Raw genomic sequence first — 12,053 nt, 5'->3', positions numbered from 1 at the left:
TTAAAAGTTGTAACGTTCACTCCAATAAACGAGACCTTGACAACAGAATCTTGCTTGGTCTCCTTCTTCTCTTGCCCCCCATTTAGGCCCAAGGGTAGCGCCCCTTCGGGACCCTGAATAACTGGGTCCCCGCTGGCGGGGACACAAAACCCCATGGCTTGTGCTTAGGGAGAGGTTCTTGCTGTCCAACCCCAAGTCAGGCTACTTTGTTGCTGACATTCACTGATTCTGTGGCCCATCGGATGGGAGACATAACCTTATCTGCTGGTGCTCCTGATGACACTCAGATCATTTCCAAGAGCCCCTGGGTTCTGCCAAGGTATCACTAGCAGGCACAAGCCACAGTAACTGACTTTTGACTAGTCTGTACAAACAGGCTAGCTTTCTGCTGTCAGTTCATTGTACTTGAGCCCTTTACTAGACCTTAAGACATTTTTCTAGACATTTATAAATAAGACAAACTGGTCTGGATTTCTTTCCACAAAGTAGGCCCCAGATATGATCCCCAGCAATGCATAAAACCTAATGGGATGGTTAGCTTTAATTTCCAACTTGATACGATCAACATTTACTTCTGAAAAGACTCTCGATGAGAAATTGTCTACATTAAGTTGACATGTGTGCATGTCTGTTGGGGGATGTCTTAACTAGTTAACGTGGGCAGGCCCAGCTCACTGAGGACAGCACTATTCTCTAGGCAAGAGTTCTTGAACTATGTAGGAATAAAGAAATTGCCTGAGAACAAGTAAGATGTCAGGAAAGGTATAAACTTATTTACCAGATTAGAACTAATAGGAGGTTTAATAAAGAATGTGTATTATAGGCAAAACAAACACAGAAAGAAAATTCTCAAAGAGACTCTCCCTCTTGAGATGGAAGGGTGCCATTTATATCAGAAGGAAAGTTGTTCGATATTAGGTCATGAACCGTTTGTGTGATGTCATATCTGGATAAACAGGAAATGTCCATCTCATTATTATAAGTGATTCATTCACAGTATTCATTAGGGGATCTCATAATGCACAAGGTAACGTGACTTACAGGATCAGGCTTAAGGTAAATGGATATTGCTGTTGAAGCAGGGAAGGGGTGGCGACGGGAGAGTACTTCCATTCTTGAGTCACTTTGTCTCGACAGATCAGCAAGGACAACTCATTGACACAGATCAATGTCTTTCTACTGAGGCTACATCAAAGCTGAGAAGGAATACTGGGGCCAGACTGCCAGTGCTGGTCTGTCATACGGGTGTAAGACCTCAAGGCATGAAAGGTTTGCATTGCATTTTGGAGCATGGGAAGGGAATGGATGGTTATCACAGACAGTTTCAGCAGTGGGAGGCAGGCACGGACGCTGATGGTAACAGACAAAATTCCTAAAACCTCAGCCAGGCCTCACTTTAGATATGCTTTTCTTTTGAGTCACTGGTCTGATTTTTGGTACAGGTCTGATTCATGACCTGTTGAAAACATAGACTCCAAGTTTGAGACAACTTACATGTTGGATGGATGAGTATTGGGCTGAAAACTCTGCCCTAAACCCTGCTAACCTCACTATTTCCTGAACATCATTCCATGAAGAGCCAAGAAGACTGAGTGACAGAGGCAGACCACTGTCACTTCCTCTACAGTTAATTTTCCTTTGACTAAGGCCAGCATACCTCTTGATCCCCAAGTTATCCCAAACTGCAATCCTTGGAGAGACACATTTCAAACTTGGGCCCCTGTCTATGCACAGTCACTCTCTGAATAAACGTGTATAGGAGTGGTTCTGATGGATTTATTTAACTGGGAAACTGTGTTTACTGATGCTGAAGGACCGTGCCCTTAATTTGGTTTTGATCTACCAATAAAGTTGCCAGTAGGCAATGACTGAGCACAGGGTGGGACACTGAGAGTTGCTCAGGGAGGATCTAGGGAGAATAGGGATGACTTGGGAGAAAAGTAGCAGCAAGAGATAAAGCCAACCAGAAATGTGACTTTTGGTGTAAGTGGCCACTGGACACTTTCCTGACTGGGCCTGGGGTAGCAGAAGAAGCTTTATGAGTGCTCAGTCATTGAGTTAGCCCAGTCATCTGGTGTTAGCTGGTCTTGCTGTGTCTTGACTGTGGCTTGTCCTGCCTGTAAGCCTGTGTGTCAGCACTCCTGGGAGACCAGCTCTCTCCCAGAGAGACTTAGGTGCAGAGAGCACTGATTCATGGTGAGCTACAAGTGCAGATGGAATCCTGAAGCATGACCATGTTTTTAAGATTCTTATCACATAGTGTCTTCTCCTCTCTTTACCTTCCCCTCTCTCCTCATGTTCCTCTCAGACCCCAAGCTCAGGAACCTCAAATCCCACCTATTTCTCTCTGCCCAGCTATTGGCTGTCAGCATCTTCATTTAACCTATAGTTATAAACCAAGGAGCAAGGTCACATTGTATTCGGATTCTCCTGGTTTTGGGAGCAACCTGGCCTTGGGGGCCAGTACTTATCATTACAATGCATATCAAAACAACAGTTTGTATTGTTACTGATTGATTTACAGGAGCAAAGTATGTTATCCCAGATGCCATTGCTTTTAGTATGTTAGGGGCATCATAGTTTTTAAGTTCTATGGGGCAAAAGAATCAACTTGGTCCTGAAAAACCTCAAGAAGCATGGAGATGTGGTCTATGAAAGAAAGAGCCTCAGAAGATAGGAATTAGGATCACATACCAGAGTCACAGTCTCGTCTTTTTTAAATTTAACTTTATGTGTATATACTCCCATGCACCACATGTATGTTTGCCTGGGTTCTACATGTAAATAAATATGCCTGTGCCCCACATGCTGCCTGGTACTGCAGAGGTAAAAGGAGGCATTGGATTTCCTGAGTCCCCCAAAGAGCTGTCACTGCTCTTTTTTTTTCCATTTCTTTTTTCACTGGATATTGTTTTTATTAGATATATTTCTTTACTTAGATTTCAAACGTTATTCCCCTTCCTGGTTTCCTGTCCATAAGCCCCCGTTCCCTTCCCTCCCCCTCCCCCATATGGGTATTCCCTCTATACATCTCCCTTATTGCCCTCCCATGTTCCCCTGCACTGGGGGTCCAACCTTGGCAGGACCAAGGGCTTCCCCTTCCACTGGTGCCCAAACAAGGCTATTCTCTGCTACATGTGCAGTTGGAGCCTTGGGTCAGTCCATGTATAGTCTTTGGGTAGTGGTTTAGTCCCTGGAAGCTCTGGTTGGTTGGCATTGTTTTTTTTATGCGGTTACAAGTTCCTTCACCTCTTTCAATACTTCCTCTAATTCCGCCCAAAGGGATCCTTTTCTCCGTTCAGTGGTTTGCTGCTCTTAACACCAAACTTGTCAGCAGACGCAGGCTCTCTTGCTCTCTGAGGGAGGGGCTTTCAGAGCAAGAGCCTGCTGGAGGCCCTCTGATTCTCCAGAAAGAGAAAGCAAGGTTGTGGGGAGCAGAATATGTATATACCTCTCTGCTGTAAACTCATTTCTTTAGTGGCATGTCATATACATGGAACTTTGATAGGTAGAGTTCACAGGCATTGTTTTGTGATCTGAGTAGCAGTCTGGTCTGGAATCTAATGGTACATTCCTAGACTTTTTGCTTATGTTGAAAACAAATAGAGGAGTGATTTCATAGGAAAAGAAGATAAAGGAGTCTCAGTGGACAATGGGTGTGGGCTGAGTCCTAGCTTCTTCTGAGCAAGAATTAGACAGTCACAGATTAGGTTTGGGTCTTGTGATCTAAAATGAGTAATGTCCAGTATCTGCTGGTCTCTGGTGCAGAAGCTTGTGTTTACACAATGCATCAAGGGGCTGTTGCCCATACAAGTCCAAGCAGTGTGGTAGTCAGTATTCTTGGAGAACTGGATTGGAATGCAGACTAAAAAGGTGCCTACCTGTAGATATGTCAATGTTCTGGGGACAGCATATGATGACAGGGACTGCCAGCAGTAGGCTGGGATAAAGACATCTCAGAAGCCCGCAGCAGCTCCTTTTTTTAAAAGGTGGCATCTGGAACCCTGAGAAGCAAGAGACACATCCTTCCAGGGGACCCACCATCTGAAATAAGAGGCTGCCCGCAGTAGGTCTTGATGGAGACATTTCAGTAGCTCCCAGCAGCTCCCGTTTAAAAAAAGAAAATGTTGTTCCCATTTCTCCTAACTTTAGCCTGGACAATGGCTGTATAGATTTCATTTGTGTGTGACTGCCTTTCAGTTGGCCTTGGTGTGCATAATTATTCTACTATATCTGACTTTCCTACTTCTTTCTTCTTCTGCTCTGGTGAATTCTGTGAAACTAGATGTTCCTTGATATAATGATTTTTAAACAATTAGAAATTGAGGCATAGGGGCACCGCACAGCACAGCACAGCACAGCACAGCACAGCACAGCACAGCACAGCACAGCACAGCACAGCACAGCACAGCACAGCACAGCACAGCCCTGATGGCCCAGGTGCTTGCTGTGTGTTCTCATCTTGGAAACAATGTAATAACTGCAAAATGGTAGTTCCAGATTAACGTTTGACTTGCAAAGAAACTTTGAAGAATTTATTAGAAAATGAATTAGAGCCAACATTGGGACCTCAAAAAAGGAAAAGGTTATTGAAGTTAGGAAGTAAGTTTTACATAACATTTGAGAGTGGTTCCTGGATAAGGAAGTATAGAATATATAAAATTATATACTAGTAAAACTAAGTCAAAATACTGGGACTCTTACAAGAGTCATTGCATACAATGTAAAGGAACAGAAAGTTAGCGGAACTACTGAGTTAAGGGTTAACTTGATTCTTTCTGGCCACTGCCTGGCAGCTTTACCCATGTCATTTATCATTAGAGCTTCGCAGGGAAAATGCAAGTTAGCTGACCTCCGAGCTCTGAGCTCTGAAGTATAATAAGTCAAAAGTTGAAGTTTAAATAATAAGTTTGTAATTATTATTGTTTTGGCCACAGGTCTGGGAATAGGGGAAGGGAAGCTTGAAACTTTGGGGAACAATCGTAATTCTTAATTCTTAGTGGGATGTGATTATTCTTTTGAATTTGATTTGGCAATGATTATACAATGTCTTTTTTTCTACCTGCTTTTGGAGTATCAATAAAAGATTGGGGCAAGAGTAAGGTGAGAGAGCACAAGAAGAGCATGTGAAGAGTGAGTGAAGAGAGAATGTGAAGTGTGTATGAAGAGTGTGTGTGAGAATGAAAGGGCAATATACAGAGGTGTGTGTGAGGGTGGGAGTTTGAGGGAAAAAAGTGCAATGGAGAAAAGCAGAGTGCGCAAGAGAATGCAGAGGGTGTGCAGCCTCAAGCTGAGAGACAGAGACAGACAGAGACAGAGACAGACAGAGACAGAGACAGAGAGACAGAGAGACAGTGAGACAGCGAGACAGAGACAGAGAGACAGAGACAGAGAGACAGAGACAGAGACAGAGACACAGAAAGACAGAGAGACAGAAAGACAGAGAGAGGAAAGTCTTGATATTGCCTATCAGTTTGTACCCAAAGAGTAGTCTGTGTATATTTATTATGCGCCTTCCAGATATTCCTTCTTCCAGTTGAGAACTCCGGTTCTGTGTCGAGGCTAGATGCCGGCATCAATGCAGTCATTAAAGGAATACCCATAAGCATAGGTTATGATGTCCATGAGAGTTTAAAATCATTTTTGTTGGAAGTGATTATGCAAAGGAGATGAAGGGTAAATAGAAGAGTTGATGGCAGAAAAGGCTTCAATAAAGAAATACCAATACGATTTGATGATTTGCTTTTAGAGGACGTCGTAGGAGAGGGAAAGGAAAGGTTAGTTTTAATAGGGTTGCTACAGGTCTCATTGAAGATTATCTAATGAAATAGTTTCATTTTAGACCACAAGAGAGTTATACACAGAGAAAGGTAATAAATAGATGGGATGTTAGAAGGAACCAAGCAGCCAAATATAACTTGGTTTTGAACCTATAACATTTTGACTTTAAAGAATATTGCTGAATATGGCCCAGAATGTCACAGTTAGATGACCAGATCATATAGTAGATCCACTCCTGGCTTTCTGAGGAACCTCCACACTGATTTTCATACTTCTTGTGCCACTTTGCACACCCACCAACAGTGAGTATGTGTTCCCCTTTCCCACATCTCATCGGCACTTGTAGTCATTTGTTTGAGGGTTTAGTTTTGGTTTTTGTTGTTAAGTCACTCTGACTTGTAAGATGAAATCACAAAGCAGCTTTAATTTGCACTTTCCTGATAGCAAAGCATATAAAATTAAAAAAAAAAAGTTTATCAGTCTTCTGCATTCTTTCCTTTGAGAGTTGTGTAGTTTCATCTCTCAATTTCCCAATTTTTAATTATTTGTTTTCTTCATATTTAGGTGTATTTTTTTCCATTCTTCATATATTCTAGACCCTAACACTCTGTCACATGTGCAACTGGTAACCAGATTTTTATTCTACTCTGTAGGTTGCCACTTTACTTAAATTAAGGAATCTTTCGTTGAACATTGGTCTTGGGAGAGAAGGGGGCGGGGGAAGGTAAGAAACTTTAAAGTTATTGTTTCCTTAATTCTCTTCTTGGCATGTTTGTATATAAAAGGCAACTTTCATGTGTTAATTTTGCATTCTGCTACTTTGATGAAAGTGTTCACCTGTAGTTTTCTTATGGTGTCTTCAAGATCTTTTATACATACAATCAGATCTTCAAATAAGGAGACATAAGCTTCTTCCTTTCCTGTTTGTATCCCCTTTATCTCATCCACTTGTATTATGTCCTAGACAAGACTTAAAGCACAATATTGAGCAGGAATGGACAGAGTGGCTATCCTTGTCTCATCCCTTTTGCTACTAGGAATACTTTGGTTTTTCCCATTTAGGATAATGTTGCCTTTGGTCATGCTGTAGATTGCCTTTATTATGTGAGATATGTCCCCCATATCCCTAGATTCTTCATAACTTGTATCATGAAGGGAAGATGTTGAGTCTTGTTGAAGGCCTTTGTTACATCTAATGAGATGATTGTGGTTTCTGTCACATAATCGTGATAGATTATGCTTATTGTTTTAGGTATTTTGAACCTCCCTGCATCTCTGGGATGAAGCCAAATGATCATGATGGATAATCTTTGTGATGTGCTCTTCAATTTGCTTAGCAAGGATTGTATTGTGACTTATTATGTCTGCATTCATCAGGGAAGTTGGACTATAATCAATTTCTGTCTTTCTATATTTTCTTTCCTCTTTTGATCTGGTTTTGATCTCAGGATAATTGGTCTTATAAGGAGAATTTGAAAATGTTCTTTCATTTTCTATTTTGGAAAATAGTTTGAGGAGAATTGGTGGCAGATTTCTTCACAGAATCTACCTGGGCTTGCTTTTAGCTTGGAGATTTTAGTTAGTGTTACCATCTCATTGTTTGCATATATATTTACATTATTATTTCATCTTGAGTTAACTCTGGTAGGTAATATAAATCTAGAAATCCATTTATTTCTCTTAGATTTTCAAACTGGTAGGTACACATTTTTTAAGTATGCCCTCATGATTTTGAGTTTCCTATCCACAGTGATATCTCCCTTATATTTTTAATTGTATAAATGTAGATCTTTCTCTCCCTCTATTAATTAGCTAATAGTGTATCAGTCTTGTTAATTCTAAGAACCTATTGTTTCCTTGATTCTTTGTCTTGTTTGCTTCTATGTCATTACTTTTAGCCATGAATTAGATTATCTCTTCCCATGCTGTTTGAGTTGTTGTTTGTTCTTGTTTTTCCAAGGATCAGATGCATTGTTGTTAACTTGACATCTCTCAAAATTTTGATGTAGGTGCTTAATGCTGTCATGAACTAGTTCCACTTAGGACTGTTGTGTGTCTCATGATTTGGGTAGACTGTGTTTTCGTTTTCATTCAATTCTAGGAATTATTGATTTCCTCATTCATTTCTTCCTTGACCCAACTGCCATTCAGGTGTCTTGTTCAGTCTCCATGGGGGTGTGTGCTTTCTGTAGTTCCTCTTGGTAGCCAGGTTTATTCAGTTGTGGTCAGACAGAGGGGCAGATGTTATTTCAGTTTTCCTAAATTTGTTGAAACTTGCTAATGTCATAATTATGAAGACATTTCTATGGGATGTGCATAGAAATGTGTATTCTTTAGCATTTGCATGAAATATTCTGTCAATGTGTACTAGGTCCATTTGATTTATTAAACTCCAGTTAACTCCAGATGGCTTTGATACCTGATCCTCCCACCTCTACTTCCCAAGTGCTGGAATCATTCATCTGCACCCTATGCTCACCACTTTTCCTGTCACAGGCATTTTTGCTATAGCAACAGGACACACTGGCAAATGGTAAGCATTGAAAGCCTTCCTCACCCTTTCTTCACATCAACTCCTAAATTCCATGTGTCTTAATGTTACCCAACTATATTGTCATGACAGCAGCATCGGTGAAGTCAGAAAGGATCCTAGCTGCTCCAAAATTACTCATAGGTCATGGAATGTTTTTCCTGCATTCTCTTTCACACAAACCCTGACCCCTTCAATTTCTTCCCTTCCTTCTAAATGTTTCTATTGTATTTCCAGCAAGTGACCAACATGGCTACAGAAACTTGTCACCTTTTTATTTGTAATACTTGTCCCTAAATAGAAAGTCATCTGGTGTTTGTGTGAATTGTCAAAGGCCAGCTTTGAGATCACAGGCAGTTAGGGGGTGTGGCAACAGCAATCCAGGTCAATGCTAATAGCAGTCAACACCCCACTCCCCCAGCTGACAGCAGTGGGCAATTTACAGAATCAGCACCACTGATGGAACAAAACTTAATTATCTAGGGATGGCAAGAATGCCTAGCAAGAAACTGAACTCTTTTAACTCACAAGTGGCTGGTGAGAAAGAAAAGGATAGAGAGGGTCATACTCTGGCCAGGCCTGACCACCTGTTTCATCAACTTCATAAGTATATATACACACTTGTATACATACACATATACCTACAAATGTATGTATGTACATACATATAGACAGGGAGACATATATACATATATAAATTTGGTGGATGGATCAGAGCCACACTATTTTTTTCTCAGCCTTTTTGTATCTTTAGAAAAAAGTTTTTTTATAAAACTATCTCATTGATAAAATTTTATACAAAGGGGAAGTAAGAGAAGGATGATGTCGAGAGTAAGTTCAAAACATAAGCTTATTATAAGTTCATAGCAACAGTTTCACATGGCCTTGCTTTATCATAGTGCATATCTGTGCTTTCATCCTTGGACCTGTCTAGAATGAATATTTTTCCTTGATCACAAATTTGTTCCAAGCCTATCTCTCTTCTTAGCAATTTATGAAAGCTTATTGTATTCCTTATAATGCAGCTTTTACTTACTGTTCTATGAGGAGAGTGCACATTCTATTCTTGAGTCTAACTTTATTACATCTTTCTGGAAAAACAACTAAAACCATCTCCTTAAACTTTCTTCCTAAAATTATTTGAATTCTATAGTCATTAATTCATATAAAGAGCATTAATTCATGAAAGTTCATCTTCATGTTGATCCACAGGAAATTTGTCCAATAGAGTGGGCTGATGCCCAGGACTCACTGGGCTATGTAATAGTGGCAGAAGAGGCATATGAGCAGTGGGAAGCAATTCTGAACCAAAGTCTCTGGAACTGTGTCTCTCCAGAGCACACCCACTGAAGCAGGCCATCTCCAGCAAACTCACTTGCTTGTCACAGCCCTCACTAGATGACTTCGGTCAGTGAATGCCCTCATGTTTCCAACGCCTGAGAGAAAACGGTCACTAAGTATCTAAAGAGGCTTATGTGTCATACCATCTGACAGGGGAAACAGAAATATAGGGAAAGAGAGCTTTCCCTACTGACCACCCCTTGAAGCTTCAACACAAAGGCTTTTTCTTCACTTAAAGTGGGATGAGATCCTGATGCTACCAAGGAAAAAGACAGAAGCACACATGGATCCCTGTATTGGTAGTCACAGGGTCCTACAGCAGGGATGAGCTCTGTAGCCAGAAACACCACCAACCCACAGGAGTGCAAATCCAGATCCTAGAAAAAGCCCTCCTGTGAGAGAGACAGACACTCGGTTCTGGAGGTGGGGTGCCATAAAGCCCTTTATTTCATAACTGTCATTGCACTTACACATAAGGTCACTTGGGTTATAGGCAAAGCGGGTAAAAGACTGACAGGCACACACTTTCCTCAGGGAGAGGAGAAGCGGCCACAGAACAGAATCCCCTTGGTCTTAACATGCTGAATGAAGAAAAGGAAGGGATGGTCAGCTAAGAAGCGGGGAGTGAACCTCAAGCACCTCATCGTTATGGTGCTACCTGTAGCAGCTACAGCCTCTGTACCCTCCTCATTCACCTCTACAAAGGCCTTATGGATGACCTTAGACAGAAACAAGCCTTGCTTGGAAGCTATTCCAGAAAAGTCGGCCCTGCCCTCCATAAAGGCATCAGTCATGCCCAATTTGCCGAGGACAACCTTCATGTCATAATTCTCCTCCAGTTTAAACCTTGGGAGAAATACTTCCACCTCTTCTTCATCCAACATGTCCAGCCTCGTCCACTCTATAAATTTCTCATAAGTTAATTCCTTTTCCACCTAGAAGAGAGGTGAAGACATTAGGGCAGAGCTGTCACAGCAGGTAATTGAAACAAGGGGGAGGCTATACACTGCCCAGGGAAGTGTGGCTGTAACTTATTATGGTAGCTGGGAGGGGACAGGGAGCAGCTCAGTGGTGAGTACTTGCTAAGCATGCTCTAGGTCCTGAGTTCCACCACAGCCACACAAGAATGAAAGATTAAAAACATGATCATGAGAGCCTAGGAGAAATGCCCCAGCTAGGGGGCATTCCCACTGTTTCTCCATCACAGCTTCATCAAAGCCCCGTGATCCTCACCGTTTTCAGTTCAATGTGTTCATCTGGAAGCATGATGATCATGTTCAGCTCATTGCCAGCATAGGGAAGCAACAGAATCTTGGTGAATATCTCTCCAATATAGGTCATCTTAAAAGTAGACTTCATAAACATCATTTGCACAGGTTTCTCCTCAGTCTGTAAAGGAAGGATAAATATTAAGTTAAAAGGAGACACAAGTGACACATTGGCCAAATTCAACCAAAGGAGCAAGGCATTGAAACTAGGACCACTTGCTTTTTTAAACTGTATTTGATATGTATGAGTGCTTGCCCTGCATGTCGTGTGTGTGTGTGTGTGTGTGTGTGTGTGTGTGTGTGTGTACCACATGACTATGGGCATTGAGTGCCTGCAGATTTCAGAAGACAGTATGAAATCAACTGGAACTGGAGCTATGGATGGTTATGACACACCAGTGGGTACTAGATTTTGACTCCAGTCCTCTTCAAGAACAACATGCGTTTTTAACTGCTGAGCCATCTCTCCAGCCTTGAGAGAATTTTCTTGAATTGACTTCTAGAATACATCTTCAGCTTCTCAAACACATGTTTAGACCTTACATGACCCCTAAGGCCCATTTTTCAAGGCTTGGTCTTAATGTGCAAGTCTGGGAAGAGAATCTTGTTTGTTTGAGACAGAATCTCACTATGTAACCCTAGTTGATCTAGAACTTGCTACAGAGACCAGGCTGGCCTTGAACCAGAGCTACCTTTCTCCACCTCCTGAGTGTTGGAATTAAAGGTGTTTGCCACCATGCCTGGCATAGTGGTGGAATCTAATAGGTACCCCTCAGAGGGAGGAATTTATATCATTGAGATATGCCCTTGAACAGAACTGAGGCATCCTGGGCTTTTTCCTGTCTTTCAAATTCCTGGTCTAGGAATGACTCATTTTGCTCCAATGCCTGCTTTCAGCATTCCATTCAAGTATCCTCAAAACAGGGCCCAAACCAATGGGCCCATCTCATCATAGACTTAAACCCCTAATCCTGAGTCAAATAAATAAACCCTTTCTCTTATTAAATTGGGTATCTCCACATTTTAATGACAGGAAGCTGACTGACCCATTTGTTAAACAATTGTGATGCCCTGGGCCAATAATTCTGTTCTATTGCGGTCTCATTTATTCTCATGACTTTGAACATAATTCC

The 12,053-nt window shown here is 41.5% G+C and overlaps 1 protein-coding gene across 5 annotated transcripts in view; it reads right to left on the bottom strand.

The window, feature by feature from the left end:
* Positions 1–10,076: 10,076 nt before the first annotated feature.
* Serpinb6a (serpin family B member 6A) overlaps positions 10,077–12,053 on the bottom strand; it is a 118,225-nt gene continuing 116,248 nt past the window's right edge. For all 5 annotated transcript variants that reach the window (NM_001395026.1, XM_039095492.2, NM_199085.3 and 2 more), the window contains 2 exons: positions 10,886–11,041; positions 10,077–10,587 (listed from right to left, as the gene is read on the bottom strand). In NM_001395026.1, the coding sequence (NP_001381955.1) occupies positions 10,183–10,587; positions 10,886–11,041 (561 nt within the window). In that variant the 3' untranslated portion in view covers positions 10,077–10,182. The remainder of the gene's footprint in view (positions 10,588–10,885; positions 11,042–12,053) is intronic.

Source organism: Rattus norvegicus, chromosome 17 (genome assembly GCF_036323735.1).
Source record: "Rattus norvegicus strain BN/NHsdMcwi chromosome 17, GRCr8, whole genome shotgun sequence".
Lineage (NCBI taxonomy): Eukaryota > Metazoa > Chordata > Mammalia > Rodentia > Muridae > Rattus > Rattus norvegicus.
This window is presented reverse-complemented; position numbering and strand designations above follow the sequence as displayed.